Source organism: Syngnathoides biaculeatus, chromosome 2 (genome assembly GCF_019802595.1).
Source record: "Syngnathoides biaculeatus isolate LvHL_M chromosome 2, ASM1980259v1, whole genome shotgun sequence".
NCBI classification, from domain to species: Eukaryota; Metazoa; Chordata; class Actinopteri; order Syngnathiformes; family Syngnathidae; genus Syngnathoides; species Syngnathoides biaculeatus.
The window spans coordinates 9,126,124-9,153,230 of record NC_084641.1 but is presented as its reverse complement, the minus strand read 5'-3'; the positions used below and the strand labels follow the sequence as shown (position 1 = coordinate 9,153,230).

The following is a 27,107-nucleotide window of genomic DNA, read 5'->3' as shown; positions in this document are numbered from 1 at the left end:
TCCAACCACAACTAAATGCCGCTTCACCTTGAGTGAAAATGAAGCCCGTACAAGATTTGCCACAATAATGCACAAGCTGCAATGAGTTGAAGTCTTGGTTGGAAATATGCTTTAAGATAACTGAATAAACGTTTGTGTAATAGAGCTGAGAAAGAATGGGGTGATGGGATACGCGGCATCTCTCTGAGCGCTGCTCGATTTGCTCTCATGAGGTTGGAGGAGGGACCACCGCACACCAAGAACTGGAGGTCAGTCTACAATCATGTTCAACTGGTTCCATTTTGGGATAATGGGGTTCAATTTCTGGTCAAGTTGTCTGTGCTGTAATGTAGATATGTACTTTCTCTACTCAGGCCTCAGATCCTGGTTCTGGTCAGTATAGACGCCGAGCAGAACGTCGAGCAGCCTCGTCTGATCTCTTTAACCAATCAGCTGAAAGCAGGCAAGGGCCTCACTATCGTTGGCACTTCTGTTCAAGGAAAGTTTCTCGACAACTATACAGAGGCCCAAAGGGCAGACCAGGTCTCTGTCACACACCACCAAGTCACCACAGAGTTTATGATGTCTAACGACTGCGACTGATCCTTCGTCACCTTGCAGTCTTTGCGGAAACTGATGGAGACCGAGAAGGTGAAGGGCTTCTCTCAAGTGGTTGTATCCTCTAATCTGAGGGATGGGACGTCCCACTTGATCCAGGTTGGAGGACTGGGAGGTTTGAAGCACAACACTGTCATGGTCAGCTGGCCACGTAACTGGAAACAGCCCGAGTTCCACCAACAATTCCGAGACTTTATTGGTATGTTCCAGCTGATGTTATCGCTATCTATCTATCTATCTATCTATCTATCTATCTATCTATCTATCTATCTATCTATCTATCTATCTATCTATCTATCTATCTATCTATCTATCTATCTATCTATCTATCTATCTATCTATCTATCTATCTATCTATCTATCTATCTATCTATCTATCTATCTATCTATCTATCTATCTATCTATACGGTCTACTCTACTCCACATACTGCTCCATTAGAAGTTTTTTCTTGGAACAAAGCAGTAGACGTCGCTTTTGAAAGGGTACAATTAGCTTACAGGCGGTCTCATTTATCCAGTCACTCTTTTTTGCACATAATTTGCTCCTGTGTCTGTGCAGAGGTGGTCAGAGAGACCACAGTGGCCAGTTTGGCCTTGTTGGTTCCCAAAAACATCTCTAGCTACCCGTCCAACGGAGAACGCTTCACAGAAGGACACATTGATGTGTGGTGGATTGTCCATGATGGAGGCATGCTGATGCTTCTGCCGTTCCTGCTGCGTCAGCATAAAGTAAAAGAAATGCAAGATTCTGAAGTAGTTTGAAGATGAATGTCTTCCTCATCTGGTGCTCCTTTTTCCTGTAGGTGTGGAGGAAGTGCAAGATGCGCATTTTCACTGTGGCCCAGTTGGATGACAACAGCATTCAGATGAAAAAGGACGTCATAACTTTTCTCTATCACCTGCGTATTGATGCGCAGGTAGAAGTTGTGGAGATGGTAAGATTGACTTATACTCACTGGCCACAGTATTAGCTACACCTGTGCAATTGATTCCAGTCGTTCATTTGTTTTGTTTATCTTAGATAAATTATTCTAACAAGAACTTGATGATTGTCTCTAATAATGCAATGCAACACAGGAGCGTGCTTAAAATTTCAGAAATGCCACATATTATAATTTAGTGTTGTTCTGTATGGCTGCAAACAACAAATATGTACCCAAAAAAGTGTATCGTTAGAGTCATAGTTCTTTGACAGTAAATGAAACCCACAATTGCCCTATTCAGAAAGAATTGTATAGAAATTCATTCAGTTGAGCAGGTATGGCGAATGTGTGCCCTGAGTATAAGGTCACAAAGAAATACTTTGATAGTATACGTTGCTTGTTTTACTCCTGCACTTTGCCTTCCGACCCTAGCACGACAGTGACATCTCAGCCTACACGTACGAAAAGACACTGGTAATGGAACAGCGCTCACAGATCCTCAAGCAGATGCATCTGACTAAAAATGAGATGGAACGAGAAGTAAGCATGCATACCATGTACATCAAAGAAGAAAGCTTAATTTTTCAACTGTATGCCTTCTGACAGGAAATTCAACTGGTTGCCAGCAAGCTCCCCAAAAAACACATTCCTGGTGTAAATTAGCAACTGGGACTCATCTGTCGCATTCCTTTATAACTACAGATTCAGAGCATAACAGATTCATCCCGCGGGTCCATCCGACGTAAAAAGTCCTCTGCCTCGCGCTCACACCACAGCATTGAGGAAGGACCCAGAGTTGCCGAACAACCGGATGAAGAGGTACAGACATTTTGAACTCTTTTCTTCTGTTCATCTCTTTGATTCAACCCAAAATAACACAACTACTCAAATTAACAATCCATTCATTCATTTTCCATTAATGTGTCAGGTGAGCTGGACCTTATCCCAGGTGACACTGGGAAAGAGGGAAGGGTCTGATTGGTCAACAATCAAACACAGGCCACATATTGACAAACAAAGTTAAACACACATGGACAACTATAGATGACTGCTTTTGATGAAGTATGTGAATATATTACTATAGAAATATTCATGGGGAAAAAAGAAACTGATACTATTAGCTATGTTTACAGAATTTTCAGTCCTAAATACAAGGAGGCATGTTTACAAACACCAGGAAGGTCACACTTCATTTAAAAATTCCATGTTTAGTATTTCAAAATAATAACTTCAAATTTCTGAAATTCAATTTAGAGTCTGTCTTCATGTATTTTGCCCGTCAGTGTAGGGTATACACCACCTCTTACCCAAAGTCAGATGGGAGGGGCTCCAGCTCACCACCGATCCCAATGTGGACAAGGATTATAGAAAAAGTGTATATGGCTAGTTCAGGTGACCAGTGCGATAGCAGCGTCCGCACTCCATTCGGCTGCTTTCATCTTGTTTGTTGGAGGGGCTTTCTCAGTCCTGTCATGGTGGACACTGACACCTTTCTCGATGGGTGTCTTCTTTCTTTCTTTCTTTCTTTCTTTCACCTTGCCACACTGTCGTTATGTCCTGTCTCAGTCTGTGGCTGTTTCCAACACAAAACAGGTCCAGCTCATCCACAGTAAGAATGCCTCGACACCTACCAGCCCGACCAGCCTCACTGCACCTGCCGGGGGTGGAAACACCTGGACAGACAATAAGCCAGCTGACAAGGGGAAGAACCCGGAGGCGGGCAAAGACCCTTTCAGCATGAAGCCGTGAGTGAGACGATTAGCTTGTTACTCACAGGAAACCATTTGAATTGATAAAAATCTGACGTGATTTCCGCAAAATTACCTGAATATTTAGGAATAGTTTTTGTGTGCCTCTGTAAGAAAACTGGCATGACGTTTTACATTCACCAAAGGATAGGTTGTGTTGACTTTGGCAAACGTAAGAACTCAAATTAAGAACATCACCCTACATTTTCATCAAATTGACACATTACAGGCATTATTTGGTTCTGCACTTCAGACAGAACTGCAGAGTCCGTCGTGTTTGCTCACACAGCCGTTGTAGCGCAGTGCCATCACACTGTAAACAATGATTATGGAGAGTGGAATATATCCATCAAGTTCATCTGAAATATATATTGCTATTTTAGAAAAATTTCACAGTATACATTTTACCTACACTACCAATTTGACAACAGTAAAACGTGTTTCCAAGAAAGGTTGACTAAAATCCACTTGAAATCTACAGTATGTGACGCATTCATGGCGCACTAATTGGCTGACAAGTCATCGGTGACCAGTGATCACTCCGATTGGTTCTGAGCTAGCAAATCAGCACAAAAGCAGAAAAATGATAAAGAAAAATGTGCTACATGGTAAAATAAGCTTAGCTTATAAGTCGGTTAGCGCTACACTTGGTTTGTAAGATTTATTACGGTCAAAATAGGCAGTGGGAAATAAATATACGAACAGGGAACATGAATGTTGAGGAACACAAAGTTTACTACGCCCATCTCAGGCACCTTGGTTGAAATGTAACCAGAAACGTGTTGTAAACTTTATCCTTGTTTTGTAAGGATTTCATCACTATTGAATTAAGGCATTCATCACCCAAAATATGTGGTTAGTTATATCCAATTAAAGTGGCTGTAAATTGTTGCCCTACATTTATTGGGTAAATTGTATAAGTTGTTTTTTTACACTGCAGCTAATGATCATCTGGGACAGTGCTAATTCTATTCAGCGTACAGTGGCACCGAGTCTTCGAAACTTCACACTCTCGCCTCAACGTCTTCTGATCGCTTTAGCCTATGTTTGGCCTCTGATACTATGGCAAAAGCCAGAGTGGACAGTGTGAATGGGTCTATAGATTCTTGGGCATCATATTTGTATTTTTAAAGTTATTTGTCCCTTTTGACATGCTGCTGTAGGGAATGGGAAAACTTGTAAGTATGACCATGGCACACTGAGACCAACTGTCTGATCCAAATAATGGTTAAATTTATGAAATGTCTCCACAAGGAACCAGACAGATGTGAGGCGCATGCACACAGCTTTGCGCCTCAATGAAGTTATCACAAAAAAGTCCAAGGAGGCAAAGCTCATCCTTCTCAACATGCCCGGCCCCCCAAAAAATCGTATGGGCGAAGAAAACTGTATCCTTGCAAATGCCTTGTTGCAGTGGATACCGTTCCACTCCAGGTCCTCGTTAATGGGCAAAAATTGGCAAAAAAGTATGTCTTCTCTATCGTTCAGTAAGATGAAATGTTACCATGTGTACAATCTGTTAGTTTGTCTCAGATTTTGGAAAGGTTAGAATTGTTGCTACACTTTGGAACACATGAAAAAAAAATGGGGGACTTTTTTTTATGGAAAACCTGGGTAGTCATGAACCGCTATTGTCTAAATTATGCACATTTGTCATGAGATAAACATGGTATAGAGTTTTTCCACATGCTTTACTCATATCATGCAATAAACTTGTCAGTTTGAGTCCCGAGGTGCCATTTAACAATAACCTTTTGTGAAAAAGGAACAATGTTGAGCTGTTCCAACATTTGCATTTGTATTAGCATGCTAGTCTTTCCTTGTCCTTCACTGAAACTGCCCTCCAGACATGGAATTCCTCGAGGTGCTCACTGAGGGTCTAAATCGGGTTCTCCTCGTCCGCGGAGGAGGACGCGAGGTCATAACCATCTACTCCTGAATATATTTTACCCTGTGGCTCTGCCCACAACTCCCACTGACTCCCACAAAACCTCCCTCAAGGATCCCGTGCAGGAGTCTCCTTCCCATTTCCCCAGTACTTCGCTACTGCTTCTTTTCCCACTTCTTAATTAAGAATATTTTTGTCTTTTCTTATTGTCGAGTACAATCTTGCTGTTTGAATGTTTTCAATATTTACTCATCCTAAAATTCTCATTTCTTTTTCTTGATTGGTGGGTTTGGAAACACACAGGTCCAAGTGACAAAAGACTGAACTTGAAGTTCACATTAAATTTTAGTGGAAGGTTCATCAACAAGCAGTCTGACTACATTGTAATCCTGAAGACTGGTTAAAAATAAGCGGCTATGAGGATATTACCTGAAGGGTAATGTTTGATGAATAGATGAAAAACTTTGAACTTATGATCACACACCTAATTGACAGTTGCACAGTGTTCATATCCATTATGCCATTACTGTATCGTAAAGAATTTGTTTCCTCAATCGCTATGAAAATATGCAACTAAAAGTTGATGGATGAGGCTTGTTTGTGAAGCACAGTAAGATTAATTAAGTGTATAGATTAATAATCATTTTCAATAATTAGAATTGGTGGTGCATGTGAAGCTGTATATAATCAAAGAATCATCCTTGCGTGTGTGCGTGCGCGTGTGGATGTGTGTGTGTGTGTGTGTTTGAGAGAAATAGAGAGACAGAGTAGTGTGTGTGTGGGCGTGTAACAGGTTTTTACATGTGAGCGACAACATGGAGAACATAATGGAGTAAGTAAGTTTCTTTCGGCTTGTCCCTTTCGGGGTCGCCACAGCGTGTCATCTCAGATGAACGCACATATGTTTGGCACAATTTTTACGCCGGATACCCTTCTTGACGCAACCCTTCTCAGGGAGTGGAGGCCCCAGTGGGATACGAACCCACAACCCCTGGTTTATCAAACCAGTGCTCTAACCACTGAGCTACAGGGCCTCTCGGAGAACATAATGGAGTAATCCTTGTAAATAAAAAGGGAATTTTAGACTTAGTATTACAAACTAAAATGTGAGTCCGCGTGCATGTGTGTGTGTGCCAATAAAGGTTTGTGTGTTGTTCTATTTAATTGTCAGGTATTCATTGAAAGATGGACTCATTAATACTGTACTGCATACTGGGATGAAATACATACTGCACAAAAGTCTCTTTAGGGTACATATTAAATCCCCTGTCAGTCAGATAGGTTGGACTCAGTTTTCGCTTGCTGAACTGTGGTTACAGGTTGTAACAGACCACATTGGTCTTACAACATCCATCCATTTCCCGTACCGCTTATCCTCACGAGGGTTGCAGGTGTGCTATTCCAGATATCTTTTGGCCAAGAGGCAGAGTACTTATGGAATTGGTCGCCAGACAATCTCAGGGCACACATAAACAAACAAGAATTTACATTCACAACTAGCAGCAATTTAGAGTCTTCAATTCAACCTCCCCTACATGTTTTTGGGATGTGGGAGGAAAGCAGGATACCCGGAGAAAACCTACCCAGGCACGGGGAGAATCCACAAATTCCACACAGGCGAGGCCGAATTTGAACCTGGGTCCTCAAGATTGTGAGGCACGCGTACTAATCAGTTGCACCAACGTGCCACAAATATTGCAAAATGTGTTTTAGTTAATCACAATGAATTGGAGACCAGTAACCTTTGGCAAAACCACAAATATTTTCTATGGCTCTATGGTGTTTTTGATATGTGAAGTATATACAAGCATTGCGAAAAAAATGGCAGTGACTGATCCAAGGAAAAGCCTGATAGTGAAAGTCCAATTGAAATTTGAATCACTGACTAACTTTATTGCCACATAGTCGGTCGTTTGTGTCAAAAAAAAAAGAGAAGAAGAAGAAGATAACATTCTAATTTAGTTGAAATGGATCACATCCTTTTAGTGGTGGTAATCTAGTTCTAATGTAAGAATAGTGGTAAATTCAGCATTTGTCATTGAAGAATATGCGAATCGAAATTTTCAATAAACAACTGGTCGAACAGCAAGCCATTTTTATGAGGCGAGCCAAAGTTCAGACTACTGAATATCTGGACGTGTTTGAGCGGGAGCAGATTTGAACGTTGTCCTCTCTTATCTGCACAATGATAATCCTGCCTTCAAATGAAACGAGTCTCATTTCATTGGAGAGCACCAACAATGAAGCCAGGTGCTAGCAGTCTGCGGGTGAGGCTGCCTGTGTTTGTGTTTGCAGCGGAGCTGACGATTGTGGCTCTGTTTGCAACTTTTGTCACGTATGACGAACACGCCGATGCCAGATTTCAGAACAACGTGACCAGACCCGTGGACAATGCAGTATATAAGGATTATCCTTTTTTTGCCGACATCCAGGTGATGATATTCATCGGCTTCGGATGCCTGCTGGCATTTTTCCGACTTTATGGCTTTGGAGGGATGGTTTTTAATTTTCTCGTGGCTTGCTTTTCCATCCAATGGGCCATTCTAGTGCAGGGGTATTTCCAGTTCAGCCACGATGGGAAGATCCAACTTGGGGTGATCAACCTCATCAATGCGGAGTTCGCCTGTGCCGTGGTGCTCATCTCCTTCGGGGCCGTGTTGGGGAAGACCAGCCCGCTGCAGCTGCTGGTCATGGCTCTCCTCGAAGTGCCGGTATTCGCAGTCACCGAATGGGCAGTGCTGAAGTACCTGAAGATCAACGACGCAGGAGGTTCCATCCTCATTCACCTCTTTGCCTGTTACTTTGGCTTGGGAGTGACTTTTGTGCTGTACAGGCCTCGGCTCAACGAAGGTCACGCGAAGGAGAACACCAGCTATCAGTCGGACATCCTGGCGATGATGGGCACCTTGTTCCTCTGGGTGTTCTGGCCCTCCTTCAACTCGGCATTAACGCTGAAAGGCGATGACCAGCACAGGGCCATCCTCCACACATTCATCGGCCTCTGTGCCTCCACCATCACAGCCTTTGCTCTGTCTGCATTACTCAACAAAAATGGAAAACTCGGCATGGCCGACATCCAGAACGTGACCCTGGCTGGAGGCGTGACAGTCGGGGCGTCCGTAGACATGATGATTTCGCCTGCGGCAGCGTATGTCCTGGGTATGGTGGGCTGCACAGCATGCATGCTCGGGTACAAGTACTTGAGTCCCCTCTTAGCGAAACGCTTCCGAATCCAGGATCAATGTGGTATACATAACTTGCATGGTCTAACAGGACTCATATCTTGTACTGCGGGGATTTGTGCAATAATTATGGCTAACGAGGAGGTCTATGGGCCTAGTTTGTATGAGACTTTTAGGCACAGAGCTCCAAAAGAAGAGGACCCCAAGTTGGCTGAGCTCCAGGCATTAATTCCTGGTCTCCTGCCAGGTTTGGGGCGCAGTGCTCGAGAGCAGGCTCTCTTTCAGGTGGCAGCCATGTTCTTCACCATAGCGGTGGCGGCCATCGGAGGCACGCTCACGGGCGTGGTCTTGAAAATGCCTTACCTTGCCTCACCTTCGGATGATTTATGTTTTGATGACCAGTTGTATTTTGATGTGCCTCTGGACAGTTACTTACCACTGAAACTCAAAGAAGCCACAGATAAAGACGAAACTATTGCCTAGACACGCCAAGCTCGCTGTATGGTAATACAGTTTGTCTTTTGAAAGTGTATATGTACTGTACATTTTGTAGTTTTCAGGCAGTAATTATGCAATATTTATTGTCTAATTACATCTAATGTTTTGTAATCAATTTTGAGATCAATATAAGTATGAATATTGTATTTGTGAAAAAAAAAGAAAAAAAACCAAGTCATTCAAATAAGTTTCCAAGTATGTGACTGAGTGAAACAGTTATTTGTGACCTGATCATGAATGAGCAAACCAAGAAGAGTATTTGAAGATTGATCTGATATGCTATTTTCAAATTTTATTAGTAACCCAATCATACCATACTGCCACGTGTGTGGTCAAAGATGACAGTGTCCCGTATGCATTTCATACAAGAGCTGCTGTCTTTTCTTTTTTCTTTTCTTTTTTCTTCATCTTTGCTGACGTCACAGGAGGCAGTCGTCAGGCCCCACCTTTAATAGCCCACACTCAGAATTACAGCTATTAATTACAAGGACATACACAGTTTCGCCATTCCTCCATGAGAGGACCAAGGGTTGCATGTTTCTTAGGGAACCTGTGCAAGTGTGGCGATAATACAGACGACTCCGCTGTGTCATGTGCTTCTGCATGCTTTAAATATTAAAGTCAAGGTGATATTGACAAGTTCACGGACTGGATGCCACTGAAGACACAAAGAGGAGCAAAGAGATTATTCTATATAACAGTATTCCAAATATTCACAACAAATCATTTTCTGTCATTGTTTTTTACATGTTGTGCGTTACATTTCATATAAAAATCCCCCCAAAAATGAGTCCAAGTTCCATTTTGCGGATTTTTGCTAGACTACTCACCATAGGGGGGCTGGTTTACATTAAAAACAAAAGGATGGGACTATTACTTTTATCAAAATTAGTTGTCTTTGCTCAGAAATTATTAGGTTTACAGTTTGCTCATTTTATGAATCCAAACCATTCCCCCTTTGCCCTGGTTCAACATTTAAATAACACTTAGTGTATTTGATTGTCCCAGGTTACTTTCCTAAAAATGTTTTATTTTTCTCCGACATAGAGATTGCGTTGAAAGATACAGAACTGTGAAATTCATCTAATCTGGTCAGAAGATCAGCACTCCTAAATTTATGGTTGACAATTGCCCCTATATTTTATTGCTGTCAAAAGTCCAAACAGGGCCGGCACGGTGGATTCAGACGATAAAGCGTTGGCCCTCACAGTTCAGAGGACCCGGGTTCGATCCCAGCCCCACCTCTGTGGAGTTTGCATGTTCTCCCCATGCCTGCGTGGGTTTCCTCCCACATCCCAAAAACATGCAACATTAATTGGACACTCTCAATTACCCTTAGGTGTGATTGGGAGTGCAGCTGTTTGTCTCTACGAGCCCTGCAATTGGCTGGCAACCTGTTCAGAGTGTACCGCGTCTCCTGCCCCCTTCACTCTCCGTGACCCTTGTGAGGATAAGCGGCTTAGAAAATGGATGGATGGAAGTCCAAACAGGTATATTTGACCCGAACAGTGAATAAGGTTGACATTCATGATGGGAAGTACAAGCGCGTGAGTATTCGCTAGATGGCGTTGATGTACAATCTGTGATGAAAAATACTTCAAGGATAAGCGAAGAAGAAAAGCAGGACTCGAATGGTGGAAAACGAGGCCGCGACACGACTCTTGAATTCGTCTTTTTTTTCCTCACGTCCCAAACAAAAACATCCTACAGAAAGCCCTTTTTGAAATTACTTTATTGCACTTTAGTAGGATCTGCTGAACGGAAGGCACCTAGAGGATCCTCTTCAGCGGGGCGCTATCGCTTTTATTTGGACTTTTCCTCTCATTTTCGCCCATTCCAAACGGTAACGTCATTTGTTTGCTAAGTAAGCTAACCTTTTTATTCTTATTATTTTCACGGTAGCGTCACGCTATTGCGTTTGTAAACAAATGAGCTAACGGTGGTTATAATATGGTCTTGTCATATTTGACCTTCGTGTTTGTTTATTCACATTGACGTCTTATAGACATGTTGTTGAAAGCGTGGCCGTTGACGGCTACAACGGGCCCAAGGAGCTAATCGGAGCATGCCGCCGCGACCGCCATTTAGCCTCCCGCTGACTGGCGAGCATGCCTTGTTCATTGAAGCGTGTTTTCTATGTAGGGCGTGGGTTATAGAGTTAAAAGCTTTAAACTCAAGAAGAAGCCTTCAGTGATATTGTTAACCTTAATTTTATTACGTTACCTGATTTGTTTTCGTGTGATGCTGTTTAGTGTATGCTACGCCTAGTAAAGAGTGCCAACAGGAGTTTACAAGTTTATGTTGCGTGTGTGCAAATTAATGAGCTCACGCGTTTATTTCAGGATCGTCATGGCTGATGATTTTGACGTTGAGGCCATGTTGGAGGCGCCATACAGAATGGTGGGTTGAGAGTCAAAGAAATTAAACTTGTTCTACACTTGACCCGTTCATAATAATTACAACTATGACAAAGTTTACATAAATGTGTGGTGTGTTTGAGTAAAACGCTATAAGTTTATAAATAAATCCGCATCTATCTCTCTTTATAGACTTCCCTAATGATATCTCACCTCTACTCCCATGAATTCATCTTTGATTCCACTGTGAACTGTGAAAAAAAGGAAGGTAGTTATTGTGCATATACTGATGTACTGTGGTTCACCATAGCACTAAAAGAGATTCAACCTAAAAGAAGCCCTATTCGGTTGCAACAAGGTGAATACCAATGATCGATAGGTCCATCTTATCTGGCCAGCAAAGTCGGCAGTATTCAGATTTATGACCTGCATATGTAATTCAACAGATGGTCATAGGAAGGCTCAAATATTGTAGCTCTGCTTTGGAACCTTTGGAAAGGAGACTGTCTTTTCACACACGCCACCCCATGTTAATTAGCAAGGGACAGTCTTACAAGTAAGGTTTCGATTGTGCTAGTTCCGTCCCTCATTATTGTTTAGTGTTTCTTTTTCTAATAAATATGAATACTGCCTCTTTGCCTCATTCAACTTGAATGTGTATCAGCAACTTTATTTTGCATGCTACACACAACAACAGTTATTAATCTAGCAGTACTTATTTTTACTTGTAAAATGACTTATTCACTAGTCAAGACAAAATAAATTTCACTCAAGATAATTAATAGTATCTCGTGGAAGATATTTTATTTTTAAAATATCAATTCATTTCTTTTTCTTGGGCGTCAATATTACTAAGAAGTGTGAATCCCTGTTTGCTTCAGGGCAAGATGTGTGACAGAGGTGGCATCGAGCTCTTACAGTCCAAGAACGAAAATGGGTGAAGATCACTGGACTGACACCAACCACAAAGGATCTCTTTTAGCGGCCCCGCATCATGCGTGGTCACATTAGGCACAAATAGTGACATTGGTACGACTTGTCATAGAGGGAAGGGTTGAGTTGAGCTGCCAAATGTCAGAGCCTCCTGAACTTAGCTAAAAGTTCTTGGGACACCCTCCATCACACTATTTTACAGCCATGTTAACAGAGGGGCAGCAATTGGGGGAAGCACATCTGTCCGGGCACACCAGCAGGACATTTTGGAGTCTTATTATTAATTAAAATATTTCTGCATTTTTCTCTTGTCCCACCCCACCCCCTTTTTTACCATGACGACTTGAAATGTTGCATCTGCGTCCTCATGATGTTCTTCTATCAACCTTGCTTAGGATGAGGTCAAGTCTTCTCATGCAAATGGACACGAGGGCCAAAACAGGAAGTATGTTTTCATCTCATTGCATTTGACTTGCATGTCAGTGGTCGTATGAAAATAACTTTGTATTGAATGGCGTACGTGTAGAAAGAGGCGGAGCAAGAGCCGAAGCCCAAGCTCCAAAAAAAAGAGGAGCCGAAGTAGAGACAGAAAGAAGGCCAAGAAGAGAAGCAAGAGCCGAGAAAGGAAGCCAAGCCATAGCAAGGAACGCCATCGTAGCCGCTCTCGAAGTAGGGAGCGTGCTGGCCGCTACAAAGCCCGCAAGAGCCCAATGTATGTGACCTGAAATGGACTTTGACTGTTGTGTGGCTGAGTCCAGAGTTTCCCAACGTTGAGCCAAGGCACCTATATTGTATTAGAAACTGTCCGGCACAACACCAAACAAAAATACCGCCGAAAATAAATGAATAGTGACTTGATCATCTCATTGTACTCATAAATTGACTGCGTAAAATCTACTCTCACAGGAATCCATGACATAGTGATTACTATCGGGCAAATTAAGGGTTAGTTATCTCCCACGGCACCCTGACGATGTCTCTCAGATCACCACTGTGCCATGGCTCCCTGGTTGGAAATCACTGGCTTAGTAGAAACTGTTTATGAAAAGTCTTACTCAAGGAAAACCTTTGGTCTTTGTTTCAGACGGAGGCGTTCCAAAAGTCCAGTCAAAAAAGAGAAGAGTCCAATCAGGTACAGAATAGTTTCCTTATACCTGCTTTGTTTATGCCAGTGTTTGAAGTGTCAGTCCCTCAAGCCTTTTGTTGTTGACTAGTATGCGTGCTATGCTGTGATTCTTCATATTTTAAAGACAGATTTGGTTGAACAAAGAGATGTAAATAAGAATTAATAGCAAAATGCTGGTACCGTATTTTCTGCACCATAAAGCGCACCAGATTATAAAGTGCAGTCTCAATTCTTTCAGCTTGTCGTGTTCGGGGTTGCCACAGCAATTGCGGGGTCTTATTTCAATACATAAGGCACATGCTACAACATACAGTATAGGAAAATAAAGGTAACACTAACAACTGAGTTTTGATTCATCTTTGTTCTACTATCTAACAATATACATTTTTAATTAATCTCTTTGTAATTCACTGGGAGTTGCTGCATCACAGTAGTCCTTGCGCAGATGGAGAGATGACACCTTCTCATAAAACAAAAGCACCAAGGCAGACCACTTCCAAATCATAGATCCACTATTGAATTCTTTTTCCTCTGCTCTATTACTATTTACAACCGCCTTACTTGATAGCCTGTAGTGTGAATTGTGCCTTGTATGCATGTATCTGCTGATGCCGTTCTCGCGGCACTTTAGAGAAACAAATCGTTTGCAGCATATCGGTAGGATACCAATCAGAGGCATGGCTGCATTAAACGTACGTATTGTTATATTCTCAGATTGGTTTATCCCTGCCACATATGTATTGTGCGTATTAGGTCCCTGTGTCAGCGGAAAATGGTCTCAACAGTCAATCAAGCATAGCGATTACCAAAGTTGGATAACAGGTTTTTGGAACGCAATGGACACACAAGGCTAACCATCAATTTTTGAGTAAATTAAAGGCCTTTAAGTGTGCCTTATATTGCAAAAACTAGTGATTTGTTAATTTAAAATCATCCTTTGTTGTTAGAATATGCATCTTTAATCTGTCTCAAGTTCATCTTTTTGCACTTGCCACTGATTTTGATGCAATAGCTTTTGACACATTGGTTGGTCTGCTCTTTGGTCTTGTTCCACCCATTCTCTGCTGTTCTCTCTACCGAAGTGTCAAAATATGATTTTCTGTTTCTGCTCCACCACACCATTGCAAAACAGTTTACCTTCACAGGTCATGTTAACGTCGGCACTGCTATTATTTTTGGAACTTGTGAAAAACTCCAATAATGTGTCCCAATTGCTCAAAAGAAGTTCTTGCAGAGACTAATATTGAGCCACTTTTTTGTGTCTGTAGACAACCAATTGACAACCTAACACCAGAGGAGCGAGATGCCCGTACGGTTTTCTGCATGCAGCTGGCTGCTAGAATCAGAGCTCGAGACTTAGAGGATTTTTTCTCGGCTGTGGGAAAAGTGAGTTAATGTGGTCCTTAATTTGAATGTAGGCGTCCTACATTGAGTATAGCAAAAGACGCCTGAAATCATTTTCTCATTTAGGTAAGAGATGTGAGAATGATATCTGACCGGAATTCTCGGCGATCGAAGGGGATCGCCTACATTGAGTTTGTGGAGTCGTCTTCTGTGCCCCTGGCCATTGGACTGACTGGCCAGCGCCTTTTGGGGGTGCCCATCATTGTCCAGGCATCTCAGGTAACTGACCACATTTCTTTCTGCTTTCAAATGTTCAATAGCCGTGGCTATGTGTGTGTGTGTGTGTATATATATATATATGTATATATATATATATATGTGTATATATATGTATATATATATATGCGTATATATATATATATATATATATATGCGTATATATATATATATATATGCGTATATATATATATATATATGCGTATATATATATATATATATATATATATATGTGTGTGTGTGTGTGTGTGTGTATATATATATATATATATATATAGTTTTTTTTTTTTTTTTTTTTTTTTTTTTTTTTTTTTTTTTTTTTTGTAGCCTAAAATGTGCTTTATAATTTTTTTCATTTATCGGGGGGACTATTCAGTGTTTGCTTGCCCTGTGTAGGGAAAAAATGTGGCCAGTGGTTGGGGAATCCTCAGTGGGAATAACTGAAATCAAGCAATTTGCTGAAACTGCCATTGAGTCATTTACATCACTTGAGAGATATTTTGGCCCACTCATCCTTGTAGAATCTAAAAACTATCTCATTACCTGTATTCATAGATAACTGGTCACCTTTCGTTCACACGCTAAATCTGGACTCGATTTCTTTGCCTTGGTAGGGTGCTTCTGACAATACCAAGAATACTTGGGGTGAAAATAACACCATTTTATTCCTCACTTTTTTGGGAATTTTTTTTAATCATGTTTTTTTTTTTTCAGCTTTTTAGGTCTTTTGTGCAAATTGATTTTTTTCAGGACAGATTCTGTGATTTCTCGATTGAATAGGTCTCGTGGTAATCAGGCTTTTGGGTGTGATCGGTAAAAATTGATTTAACAATGCTGGTGGTTATTTTTTTCCACACAGACCCAGGTATATTTTTTCCTTAAAAAGTAATGTTTCCCTTTAACAGCAGTTTTAAATTCACTTTGGTTATAGTTGTATATTTGCAGTTCTGAATCTGGAAAAACTATGAAAACATTTGATAAAGGTGTCAATACCTTTTACAGCACTGTTTTGCATTCACAGGCAGAAAAAAATCGAGCTGCTGCGGCTGCTAATAATCTTCAGAAGGGCAGTGCGGGTCCTATGCGGCTCTATGTGGGATCGCTGCACTTTAACATTACTGAGGAAATGCTCCGAGGGATCTTTGAACCCTTCGGAAAGGTCAGAAAGGACTTTCACATCTTGGGGACACCTAAGTGCTTGTGTCTGTCGATGTATCTCATCATCCTCTTGTGTTGCTGTAGATTGAAGGAATTCAGCTCATGATGGACACTGAAACTGGTCGCTCCAAAGGATATGGCTTTATATCAGTAAGTGAATGAGCTTTTCTTTTTGTGTGTGTGTGTTGGTATGGTCAAGTATGAATTGTCTTTGTTCACTACTGGGTCTACTGTAGTAGATCAATTCCAGCAGAGATTTTCACACTAGTGAAGACTCTCAAACCTTTTCACTTGGCAAAGCATCTGATGCCCTCGACTTTCCCGTTTTGTGTGCTAATAACGTTTTGACATCCACAGAGCATTGCATCAATGCAGAGCATGTCTGACTCCAAGCTCTGCGTCATCACATAGAAAAATGTTCTCTTCTGAAACATTGACACAATGATGTCAAAAAGGTCCTCCATTAAAAGCAGGGCTGGCAGATTGATATCTTTTTTGTTTTTGTTTTTTTCGTTTGTTTTTTTGGCTGTTTTGTACTGTAAACGTCAAGGGGATGGAAGGCATAAAAGTTCCAACGTTACACTATCCCAAACTTCAGCCCAATAGAAAAATAATACAGTATGCTTTCCCATTCATGGTTCACCGTTGGTGTTTTTTTTCCCTCAAGGGGTGTGGGGGATTGGATTGTATTTTTACAACCATAAAGGGCCCTTAAAAGTCTTGAATTTTATCCTAAATGGGCAGGTCGCTATATAACGCGATGACCTCATGTGCAGACAGAGTTCCAAAATCTGTAAATATTGTGTGAGTAGTCCAATGAAGTACAACTGAATACACTGGTTACAGTTAGCATGTATGTAAACTGACATTATGATGGCCCTCACGAGACAGTGAGGAACAATTACAATTTTACATATGTAAACAGAAGCTTACATTCCCCCTCACACTGACAGTGTAGCCAAGTCACTAGTCAACATGTTGTTCATACTCAGTGTCATATTGAAACTAAAATGGTCACGACACAGCAAACAGAATACCATTACTAGCAAATAATGAGACAAAACAATGACTGAAGAAATAATGTAGATAAAACATGCACTTAAGATGCTATTTACATTTTTTGTGCCGGGTGGGAGGAACATAAACCCTGCAAATGATGAAGTAACCCTGTATACTTGGACCTATCTATCAAAGGCTTTCAAAGCTCCCTGCTCAGCTTGAAATACACTTAAGTGCTCTTCCGAGAACTACAAAAATCGTGTATGAATCTAAATTCTGTGAAATTAGTATGGGATACCTCTTACTGTCATTATAGAATTATATTTTATTTATTTATTTATTTTAACTGTAAAAAATCCAGCGTGAAAAGTGTCATTTTTCAAGTTTGCAGATGCTGAGTGCGCAAAAAAGGCCTTGGAACAATTGAATGGCTTCGAGCTGGCCGGCCGGCCAATGAAGGTGGGCCACGTCACGGAACGCTCAGACGCATCCACAGCAAGCTCATTCCTGGACAATGATGAGCTGGAACGGACTGGCATCGACCTCGGCACCACTGGTCGTCTGCAACTCATGGCGCGACTCGCTGAAGGTTCGATAAAGGGTCAACGCCACTCACGAAAAATGTGTAATGTTACATTGAGATTTAGTTTTGTCTTTGGTTGACCCAGTCTATTTGCTCATGCAGGAACTGGTCTAAAGATTCCCCCTGCTGCTCAGCAGGCTCTGCAGATGACTAGTTCCGTATCCTATGGAAACGTGGGCACACCCGCATGTAAGTCTGCACGCACCTTTTAGTTTAGTCCAACATTTATTCAACTAAGTCAGATCATTAAAAAGTCCATTTCATCAGGTTCTGTTATACTTTAACTTTAAAAATAAAAACAAATAATTGAACTTGTGGTTGAGGAAGATAAACTGAGTGGTTGTCGTAAATAGTTCTACAGAGAAGACAAGATGTTTAATCGCAGGGCACATTGAGACTAACAGCCACGCTCACAATCACACCGAGGGGCAATTTAGAGTGTCAAATTAATGTTGCATGTTTTTGGAATGTGGGAGGAAATCCACGCAGGCTCGGGGAGAACATGCAAACTCCACACAAGCTGGTCCAAGGTCCTCAGAACTGTGAGGCCGACGCTTTTCTAGCTGATCCATCGTGCCCTAAATTCATTATTCAAGGCATTTCCCAAAGGGTCTACCTTGGTCAAATGGCACACGGGTTTGTTCACTATTGGTGCTTTTAGGGAAATGTGTCCACCTTTTGCCACTCAAAAGCACATGCAATATCATGGTGAAAAGATTTTTCTTCTGCCATATGGTCTCAATTCAATCAGTGTACCATGAATCCTCCTGTGCAGTTGGACACAAACGTTAGTATTGTACCTTGTGTCCCCTAGTGGAGGAGCATTTAACTGTTGTCCTTTTCGCTATCCAGTATGTCGCTGGGATGGACAGATTAACAAAGAGGCATTATCGTCAGTGAATAATTTGAGTGAAATTGGATAATTTCTCAATACACACCTGATGATCTCTTACGACACTCTGCTGGGCATTCCTGCTTCTTCACATGTTGTTTTCTCAATATTTAGCTGTTCCGGCTCCTGCGGCAAGCCAAGCTTCAAACCTTCCTTCTCAGCCACTGGCCACTCACTGCCTTCAGTTATCCAACCTTTTCAACCCACAAGCGTAAGTCTTTGCCAAGTTTCTCAAGGATTTCAAAAATGTTTTTAAATATTTACAATACTACCGCTTGGTGGCCTTGTTTTTTCTCAGGGAAAACGATCCCAGCTGGGCTACTGAGATCCAGGATGATGTAATTGAGGAGTGTAACAAGCACGGAGGAGTCGTTCACATTTATGTTGACAAAAACTCTGCTCAGGTAAAAACATTTCTCATTGATAGATGAACATCTAGAAGTTAGAAAAGGTCTTTTCTCTTGGTGCACAAACATGGCCAAATCCTCATTTATAGAGCACTTTAACACAAACGTAACACCACACTGTGTATATACCGGTAAAGACGTGTTAAAAGCCTTAAAATAAATTCGGTCTTTATCGCAGAAGAATACTGTCACGCTGAAAATTTTAGGAAAATGTAACCTTCAACTTAAATGAATTGTAAGAAAATGAAAAAAAATCCCTGACTAAAAAATAATTATTTTTCATTTAATTACCTGTTACACAATTATTGGCACCCTTAACAATTCCCAGGAAATAAATGTAATTGAAGCATTTCTGTCATTTCGACAGTAGTTTACAGCGTTTACCAGAGTATGTAGGAACATTTAATTAGTAATTCATCACTTCCTGTTTCCCTGGGGTATAAATATGACATTACACAGAGGCCATTTCTCTTATCCACTCTTAAACATGGGAAAGGCAAAGGAACACAGCATACAGGTGAGGCAGATGTGCGTCGACCTTCACAGGTCAGGCAGAGGCTACAAGAAGATTGCCACTCAACTGCAGCTGGCCATATCCACTGTGAGAGGAATACTTAAGAAGTTCAAAACAACCGGAACAGTGGTAAACAAGCCTGGAAGGACTTATGTTTATTTTGCCAGCACGCACAATGAGGAGGATGGTAAGGGAAATCAAAAGATCTCCAAAGCTCACTGTTACGGAATTACAACAAATGGTAGCATCCTAGGTTCACAAAATCTCCAAATCAACCATCAGGCGCGGTCTACTGACAAAGAAGCTGTTTGGGAGGCATGCACGGGGAAAACCTTTCCTCACTCACGATCATAAATGCAAACGTCTGGAGTTCGCCTAGCGGTATGGGGGCTTCAACTGGGACCGCGTGCTTTGTCAGATGAGACCAAGATTGAGCTTTTTGGCAGCAAACATTCTAAGTGGGTCTGGCGTGCCATGAGAGATGCACATGCTGAAAAGCACCTCATACCCACTGTGAAGTATGGGGGTGGGTCAGTGATGCTATGGGGCTGTTTGCTTCCAAAGGCCTTGGGATCCTTGTTAGGGTGCATGGCATCATGAATGCTTTGAAATACCAGGACATTTTAAATCAAAATCTGTTGCTCTCTGCCCGAAAGCTGAAGGTGGGTCATCACTGGGTCTTTCACCAAGACAATGACCCTAAACATATGGCCAAATCTACACAGAAATGGTTCACCAGACACAAAATCAAGCTCCTCCCATGGCCATCTCAGTCCCCAGACCTCAACCCCATTGAAAACCTGTGGAGTGAGCTGAAGAGGAGAGGACCCAGGTCTCTGGATGGGTTAGAGAGATTCTGCAAAGAGGAATGGCTGAAGATCCCTCTTTCTGTCTTTTCCCATCTTGTGAAACATAGGAGAAGATTAGGTGCTGTTTTGTTGGCAAAAGGGGGTATTAAGTATTAACATCAGGGGTGCTAATAATTGTGACACTCCTTATTTGATGTCAAATTATTTCTTTATGTGGGATTTTTTTCCCCACTGAATAAATGCACTTGTATTGAAGGTTGGAGTTTTTTTTTTTCCATTAAAGTCCCATATTATTTAGAGAAAAATTATTAGAAGCTAAAAAACATCGTAACCAGGGGTGCCAATAATTATGGAGGGCAGTGTGTGTGTGTGTGTGTGTGTGTGTGGTGTGTGTGTGTGTGTGTCCATTTACCCAGTGTGCTTGAACACAGCGTGTGCACTCAGTGCAGCAGCGGGTCTACACTCTTCATCTTCGATTATGTTCAAAGGTCACTTTTATTATTGGTTTATTCATTGTGTAGTACAGTATAGCAATATCGCAGCAAATCCTGCAATGTGAGCATTGCACACAAGTACATTGCAGTGACGATGATCAAAGAAAATATCGTGCCACCCGAGTTTAATTGAACCATGAGTTCTCTTTCTCGCCCCCCCCTCCCAGGGTAATGTGTATGTGAAGTGCCCCTCCATACCAGCAGCAATGGCCTCTGTAAATGCGCTCCATGGACGCTGGTTTGCAGGTATGTACCATAGAAGGAGGGATTGGTACCGAGCCCCGGAATTGAATTAGCACTGTGTCTGGCTGCCATGATAAACGCACATATTTTATTAATCATGCGTATTTGTAAGCTAACCTTTGAGTTCCACAGTGGGGACATTTCCATCATTTCAGTCGCTCTATAGGAAATACAATGGGTACGGAAATTATTTAGACACCTTCAATTCTTCATGCATTGAATTTTTTTCATCTTCATTAATGCACACACAGCACCCACATTATGATATATAAAAAAACGAAATTGTTGCGGTTTCTACAGATTTTATTAAATATAGATCTCACACAGCCATAGGTATTCAGACCCTTTGCTCAGTATTTAGTGGAAGCACCCTTTTGAGCTAATATGGCCATGACTTTTTTTGGGGGTTGTTGCAATAACTTTTTCCACACCTAGATTTGGGTCTGGAGCTGCCATTCCTCCTTAAAGATCCTCTCCAGTTCTATCAGGTTGGCTGGTGAGCGTTGGTGGGCAGCCATTTTCAGGTCATCTCTCAAGATGCTCAATTGGGTTTAAGTCGGGGCTCTGGCTGGAGTTGTTCTGAAGCTACTCCTCCATTATTTCAGCCTTGTGCTAATGGTCATTGTCTTAGAAGGTGAATTTTCGTCCCAGTCTGATGTGCTGAGCACTGTGGAGAAGATTTTAGTCCATGATATCACTGTACTTTCCTTCAGTTGTCCCTGTCCTTGCAGGCGAAAAACACCCCCACAGCATGATGCGGCCACCCCCATGCTTCACTGTTGGGATTGTATCGTGCAGTGCCTTTTTTTTTTTTTTTTTTTTTTCTTCCCCTCCTCCACATTTAGAATAAAAAGTTTTATAGAATCTTACTTCTCACCATCTTGGGGTCTTTCAGGTGTTTATTAGCAAATGCTATGCGGGCTTTCATGTCTTACACTGAGTCTCGAAAGGTTTCGGTTAGGCCGCTCTGCCATAAAACCCCGACTGGTGCTGGGCAGTAGTGACGGCTGACTTTCTAGAACTTTCTCCCATCTCCCGACTGAATCGCTGGAGTTAAGCTGCAGTGATCTTGGGTTCTTCTTTACATCTCGCATCAAGGTTCTTCTCCCCTGACAGCAAGCTCTCGGAAGGGTTCCGGTCGTCCCGAAGGTCTTCCATTTAAGGATTACTGAAGCCACTGTGCTCTAAGGAACCTTCTCTCTTGTCTCTAGCCCCAATTCTGTGTTCGAGCTCTTCAGGCAGTTCCTTTGACCTCATTATTCTCATTTGGTCTGAGATTCACTGGGGGCTGTAAGATCTTATATAGTCAGATGTGTACCTTTCCTAATCAGTGATGAAAGTCCTCCGTATTTTCCCGGAATTCCGGATTTTTAAATTTTCGTGAAAATTGGTCCGGAAAATTGCCTAAAATTAATCCGGATATTAATTGACAACATTGCACGAACGTGTTTGAATTCGTTGTTTTGCTTTCACGAGCGTAGCCATGTTGAGGCACAAACACGAGTAACAGTAACACCCCTCCCCTCGTGTTCTCTCAAGACGTCTCTTATTTTGTGTGGTCTTGACATTAATCTACGTGTTTATTTCAGAAACGTTAACAAAACAACCGGTATTCACCCGGAAACAGGAAATGGAAGTTAACCGTACTGAGCATGTACGAAAGCGGATTTTCAGAACTGTTTCACGTATTGCGAGCGGATTTACGTCGAAAGTCATCAACATCATGAGCCATGTCAAAGGAAATTCAGTTAGACCAGGCAGGGGTGCTCATTGCGTCGATCGCGAGGCAGTGTCACGGCGTAAAACAAAAACCAAACATTAGGCTATCATCCATCTCGTCGCTTGATTCAGGTGTGGCCAATATGTCGAGCGCATGCACATAAAGGCGCGTTCTAGCAAGCCGGCCTCCTATTTACGGCAGTCCTGTGGTGCGTGTCCCCCCCCCACAACAATACGTCACGATTGCCGACAGGAATGTTTGTTTACAATGTATCGCTAGCTTGTTGCCACAAACACCCGATTATGTTGTTGAACTAAACTTTCAGTATTTTCAAAACATTGCGAGTATAGACCATTCGTGTTTATTCCTTGACAGGTCAGTGCATTTAACTTTACTTCAGATAAAGTTTGTCAGATCAAGAATTTTTATTGATGAAAATTTTTAATTACCATTTAATATCATGTTCTACCATCATCAGTTGAAATTGGAAATTATTTTTTCTGAGTTTTAAATTTTAGTTTTCTATTTTAGTTATATGTTTGCTTATTTTTTTAAATTTACAGTTATGTTATATCAAATCCAGTAAGTTATTTTAAGGCCATCCCTAATCACACCCGCACCTTTATCTGCGAGCATGACAGACCACACCCGTACATTTTTCAAATGTGACTGAATGAGAAAATATATATATATATATATATATTAAAGGCAAGTGATTATATTATTAGTATTACTAAATTACTAGATCTATAGTGTATCGGTCTAGTCTATCTAGAGTGTATCAGTACAACGCGACGTAAGAAGTTAGATGGAGACTTAAACGTTAATAGTAATCACTACAGATCAAAATCTTTAACATGTCTTGCTGTACGGTGTAGAAATTGTAGGATATAATTTCGTGTATATTCTATATCTATACTATAATATTATATATATATATATATATATATATATATATATAAATGACAATTTTAAGTCTCTTTTTCCTGAATAGTTCACTTAATTCGTCTTGAGATAAGATGGTATATTTTAATGACAAATGTGATTTTGTGCTATCCAGTGATAGGAGGATGGGGGGGGATCTGGGCTTGGCCCTTGGGGAACTTCTGCCCAATTTTTTGGGGGGTCGGGACATAGAAATGTTATTTTCAATTTTTGTCTGAATTTTGTTCACAGATATCGCCAGAATTGCACCACAGCCATCAATTTTTTTTCAAAAACACCCACAGTGCTCGCATTTCTATTTTCAGGAATTTTCACGAAACTTTCATCTCTACCTAATCAAGTCTAGTCACTATAATCTAAGTGTAGAATCATTCCAAGGATGATCAGAAATGGATAGCACCCGTTTGTCACAGCAAAGGGGCTGAATACTTGAGGCTGATATTTTTGCCAAAATTTCAACAATTCATTTTTTTCCCCCTGGAGTGCTGTGCGTACAATGGGGGGGGGGGGGGTGAAATGATTATAGCAAATGGCTGCAATACAAATCTTTCCTTACCCACTGTATATCACAAGAAAGAGACTCAGAGCTTCCAGACCGTCACTTCAAGAAATTTTATTAGACCTGGTTTTAATTTTAATTGAATGCACCTTGGTATGAATACTGTAATGTTTTCGTGTATATTACGCTTTTCCCTCCCAAAAACGGCAGTACATATTATACATAGGTAGAGTTAAAAAAAAAAAAAAAATTCCTTTGGATTTATGAGATCTTTTAGTAAATGGCGTGAAAGTGTTTGCCCTCATCTAGATTTTTTTTCTTTCTATTTTTGTCACACTTAAATGTTTGCCATCATCAAAGAATTTAAAAGTATAAAACAACACAAACACGAACTACAATATTTAATGGGTTTTGTTATTAAGAGAGAAAAGAAAATAACTTAACTCTGGGCCCCTATGTGGAAAAAAGGCAGTCACGATTTCCACACACACCTTCATAAAAACAGCATTTTGTTTTGTCTTCTTTGACTAATATTTAAATTTGTGTCAAACTCAAGACTCGGGTGCCTGATGCAACCCGCCACATTTTTAGTTCACAAAAGCAAATCATGTCCACTTGCCAAAATTGCAAATTGTCCTCTTTGAAGAACCCTCAATGGATTCGGGTGTAATATGAGGAGATCAGATTTGACTTCAGCCAAAACGTTTCTCTGACGGGAACCAAAAATACGATGTGGCTGACAACAAAAGGCCGTTTGACTGATATGTTGAGAATTCTGTTATTTATTTTTTTTTTTAAGCCAATAAATTTGGTGTCAATCATTGTTGTAGTTGCAAGGCATTTTAGTTAAAAAAAAAAAAAGGCGATAATTCTGATTTGTTTTTCTTTAAACCCCAAAAAAGACCAATGCCATATAAGTAATAGATCAATTACCAATAATGAGTAGTAGAAGCATTAAATATTTAATATCCTTCCTTGAGTTGCATGAATGATTTTCCGGGTTCACGTGTCTTTTTTTCTGTTTTCAAGGGAAAATGATCAAGGCGGCTTATGTTCCTTTACCGACATACCACAACCTTTTCCCCGATTCCGTAACGGCGAAGCAGCTTCTGATGCCAACACGTCGATAGTGGGAGACGCGCTTCTGAACGTCAGTGTACATACATTTTCTTTGCACTGATTGAAATGTAATTGAAAAGGCTGCATTCAAACTTGGTTGGCTGAAGTTCGCGTACGCCTTTGGGAAAACAGGCAGTTTTGAGTTTGCTTTCAGTTTTGTGGCTTTGTGATGTCAATCGTCACTGAAGAAATCTGCAGGTCTGTTTTTTTTTAAGATTTTTTTTTTTTCATCTGCTTCTTTCTGTCAGTACTTTTAGATTGAATACAAAGGCTAACACAAATCTGAAATATTGAATCTTAAATCCCAGTGGTATATCAATGTCTACAATAATCCTTTGTAACTTTTTACAGCCATAATTCCATTTTTAGTATTAAGCCTCCCAATAAACTATTTGAAAAGTCATATTCTCATTGCGCTTTCTTCATTCATTAAGATTCTGGTTGTTTTACATTTTTAACATTCAAATGCAAATCACTGGAAGGAGCAGAGACAGTTTACTGCTGGAGTAATTTTACCCTTGACATTCAAATGTCAAGTAAAACAATAGTTGGATTTCAAATTGTGATTAAAGTGCACCAGCTCTGTCCAAATTTTTTTTTGTGAACCACAAATTATAGATAAAATATGATTAGAAAGTGTTTGATTTTTTTTTGTCTTTAAAAAAAAAGACACTTAAATGCCAAAACAAACATTTTTGAAATACATTTAAAAACTTCCTGCATCAAACACCATCACACAACACTTCCATGCTGATAATCTATTGATGAAAGATGCTTTGAATTAAGGATTAAGATGTGCGATTACCTAAATGATGCATCGTGGTGAAACAATGGTTAGAGCATCTCCCCCACTGTTCTGAGGATCGGGGTTCAAATCCCTGCCCTGCCTGTGTGGTAGGTTATGACGTTCCTTCCTGGGAAAGAGGCAAATATGCCTGTTACCCATGTTATTCGAACTGTCCTGCATGCATTGGCATTGACTATGTAATCAAACTGTTTGAAACCTACAAAACAGGTCTGGTGGGAACTTAACACGTGCGGTATGAAAAATGGATGGGTGGGTTGCCTCCGATGACATTTAAGATCCAGCAGGTGTCTGTATTGAGCAACACAGGGAGAGTACAGTACTGCAACAGTATCAAGTTTGCTAAATGCAGCAACTCTTCATGAGGCCTCATCTACCCACACCAGTTAGTAGCCACCACCTACACAATTGGGCTGAACAGCAACAAGGCATTTTGTGTCCAATTTGTCAGTTACGTTCGATCTCAGTATATTGTGCTGAATGTGGTTACACCCAACGCTGGATAATTACAAGGAAATTCAATAAATAGTTATTTGTTTCCCCCAAACTGTTGTGTTGATAGCAAATATGAAAAGCAAACTTTTTTTTTTTTTTTTTTTTTTAAATCAAGAAATCAAGTCACTTTCCAATGACGGCGTTGCCTCTGATGCGAATGTCTGTCCTCCCAACACAGCCTCCACGTAGGTTCGTCAATTGCCGAATTAAAATAATTCCACTGTCCACATTGACAGTTTTTTTGTAATTATTTTTGACACTCTTGTAAGTAAAACAATTATAATAATGGGATGAGCTTTGTTATAAATCAAATCAAAATGGACCTGCAGTGAGAACATATACAAATTCTTGGGGGAAATCAGATTAGACATCGATTCAACGTACATGACAACTTCCCAGCGGAGATGACACAGCCTAAAACTGACATTAAACGCAAGGCAATACCGAGTGAAGGAAAACAAATGGAATCATCTTCCATGGCCAAGCACAGACAATGCTTTTCAAATACTCAAGACAAACATGAAAGCAACTGCAAGTGTCGGTCAGTGCAGT

General features: G+C 40.8%; 3 protein-coding genes and 1 non-coding gene across 5 annotated transcripts in view; 3 read left to right on the top strand and 1 right to left on the bottom strand.

The window, feature by feature from the left end:
- LOC133494778 (solute carrier family 12 member 5-like) overlaps positions 1-5,316 on the top strand; it is a 33,703-nt gene extending 28,387 nt beyond the window's left edge. Inside the window, exons 16-26 of the mRNA XM_061808932.1 lie at positions 144-248; positions 354-522; positions 601-796; positions 1,158-1,327; positions 1,402-1,533; positions 1,954-2,061; positions 2,224-2,340; positions 3,088-3,266; positions 4,433-4,447; positions 4,524-4,657; positions 5,117-5,316. Coding sequence (XP_061664916.1) covers positions 144-248; positions 354-522; positions 601-796; positions 1,158-1,327; positions 1,402-1,533; positions 1,954-2,061; positions 2,224-2,340; positions 3,088-3,266; positions 4,433-4,447; positions 4,524-4,657; positions 5,117-5,208 — 1,417 coding nt within the window. The 3' untranslated portion in view covers positions 5,209-5,316. The remainder of the gene's footprint in view (positions 1-143; positions 249-353; positions 523-600; positions 797-1,157; positions 1,328-1,401; positions 1,534-1,953; positions 2,062-2,223; positions 2,341-3,087; positions 3,267-4,432; positions 4,448-4,523; positions 4,658-5,116) is intronic.
- Positions 5,317-6,118: 802 nt separating this feature from the next.
- Positions 6,119-6,191, bottom strand: trnai-gau (transfer RNA isoleucine (anticodon GAU)). The gene has a single exon. It is a non-coding gene; the product is annotated as a tRNA-Ile (tRNA).
- A 1,206-nt stretch (positions 6,192-7,397) lies between these two features.
- On the top strand, positions 7,398-8,822 carry rh50 (Rh50-like protein). The gene has a single exon (XM_061808921.1). It carries the CDS (start codon positions 7,398-7,400, stop codon positions 8,820-8,822), a length of 1,425 nt encoding a protein of 474 aa, XP_061664905.1.
- Positions 8,823-10,416: 1,594 nt separating this feature from the next.
- Positions 10,417-25,666, top strand: rbm39b (RNA binding motif protein 39b). 2 transcript variants are annotated; one of them, XM_061831405.1, is made up of 15 exons: positions 10,417-10,680; positions 11,180-11,237; positions 12,523-12,572; positions 12,654-12,839; positions 13,212-13,259; positions 14,522-14,639; positions 14,724-14,876; positions 15,895-16,032; positions 16,116-16,181; positions 17,415-17,619; positions 17,716-17,802; positions 18,620-18,716; positions 18,804-18,909; positions 20,897-20,975; positions 25,166-25,666. In XM_061831405.1, exons 2-15 carry the CDS (start codon positions 11,187-11,189, stop codon positions 25,264-25,266), a joined length of 1,485 nt encoding a protein of 494 aa, XP_061687389.1. In that variant the 5' UTR covers positions 10,417-10,680; positions 11,180-11,186; the 3' UTR covers positions 25,267-25,666. The 2 variants fall into 2 exon arrangements, with proteins under 2 accessions (XP_061687389.1, XP_061687394.1); XM_061831410.1 differs by having other exon boundaries at positions 10,417-10,701.
- Positions 25,667-27,107: the final 1,441 nt, after the last annotated feature.

Excerpts from the sequence above, each read along its gene's own strand:
- rh50 (XM_061808921.1), top strand. The coding sequence starts at position 7,398 with ATGAAGCCAGGTGCTAGCAGTCTGCGGGTGAGGCTGCCTGTGTTTGTG.
- rbm39b (XM_061831405.1), top strand. The coding sequence starts at position 11,187 with ATGGCTGATGATTTTGACGTTGAGGCCATGTTGGAGGCGCCATACAGA. Across the intron at positions 11,238-12,522 it reads TGGAGGCGCCATACAGAATG|GATGAGGTCAAGTCTTCTCA; the intron begins GTGGGTTGAGAG and ends AACCTTGCTTAG. Across the intron at positions 16,182-17,414 it reads AAGGATATGGCTTTATATCA|TTTGCAGATGCTGAGTGCGC; the intron begins GTAAGTGAATGA and ends TCATTTTTCAAG.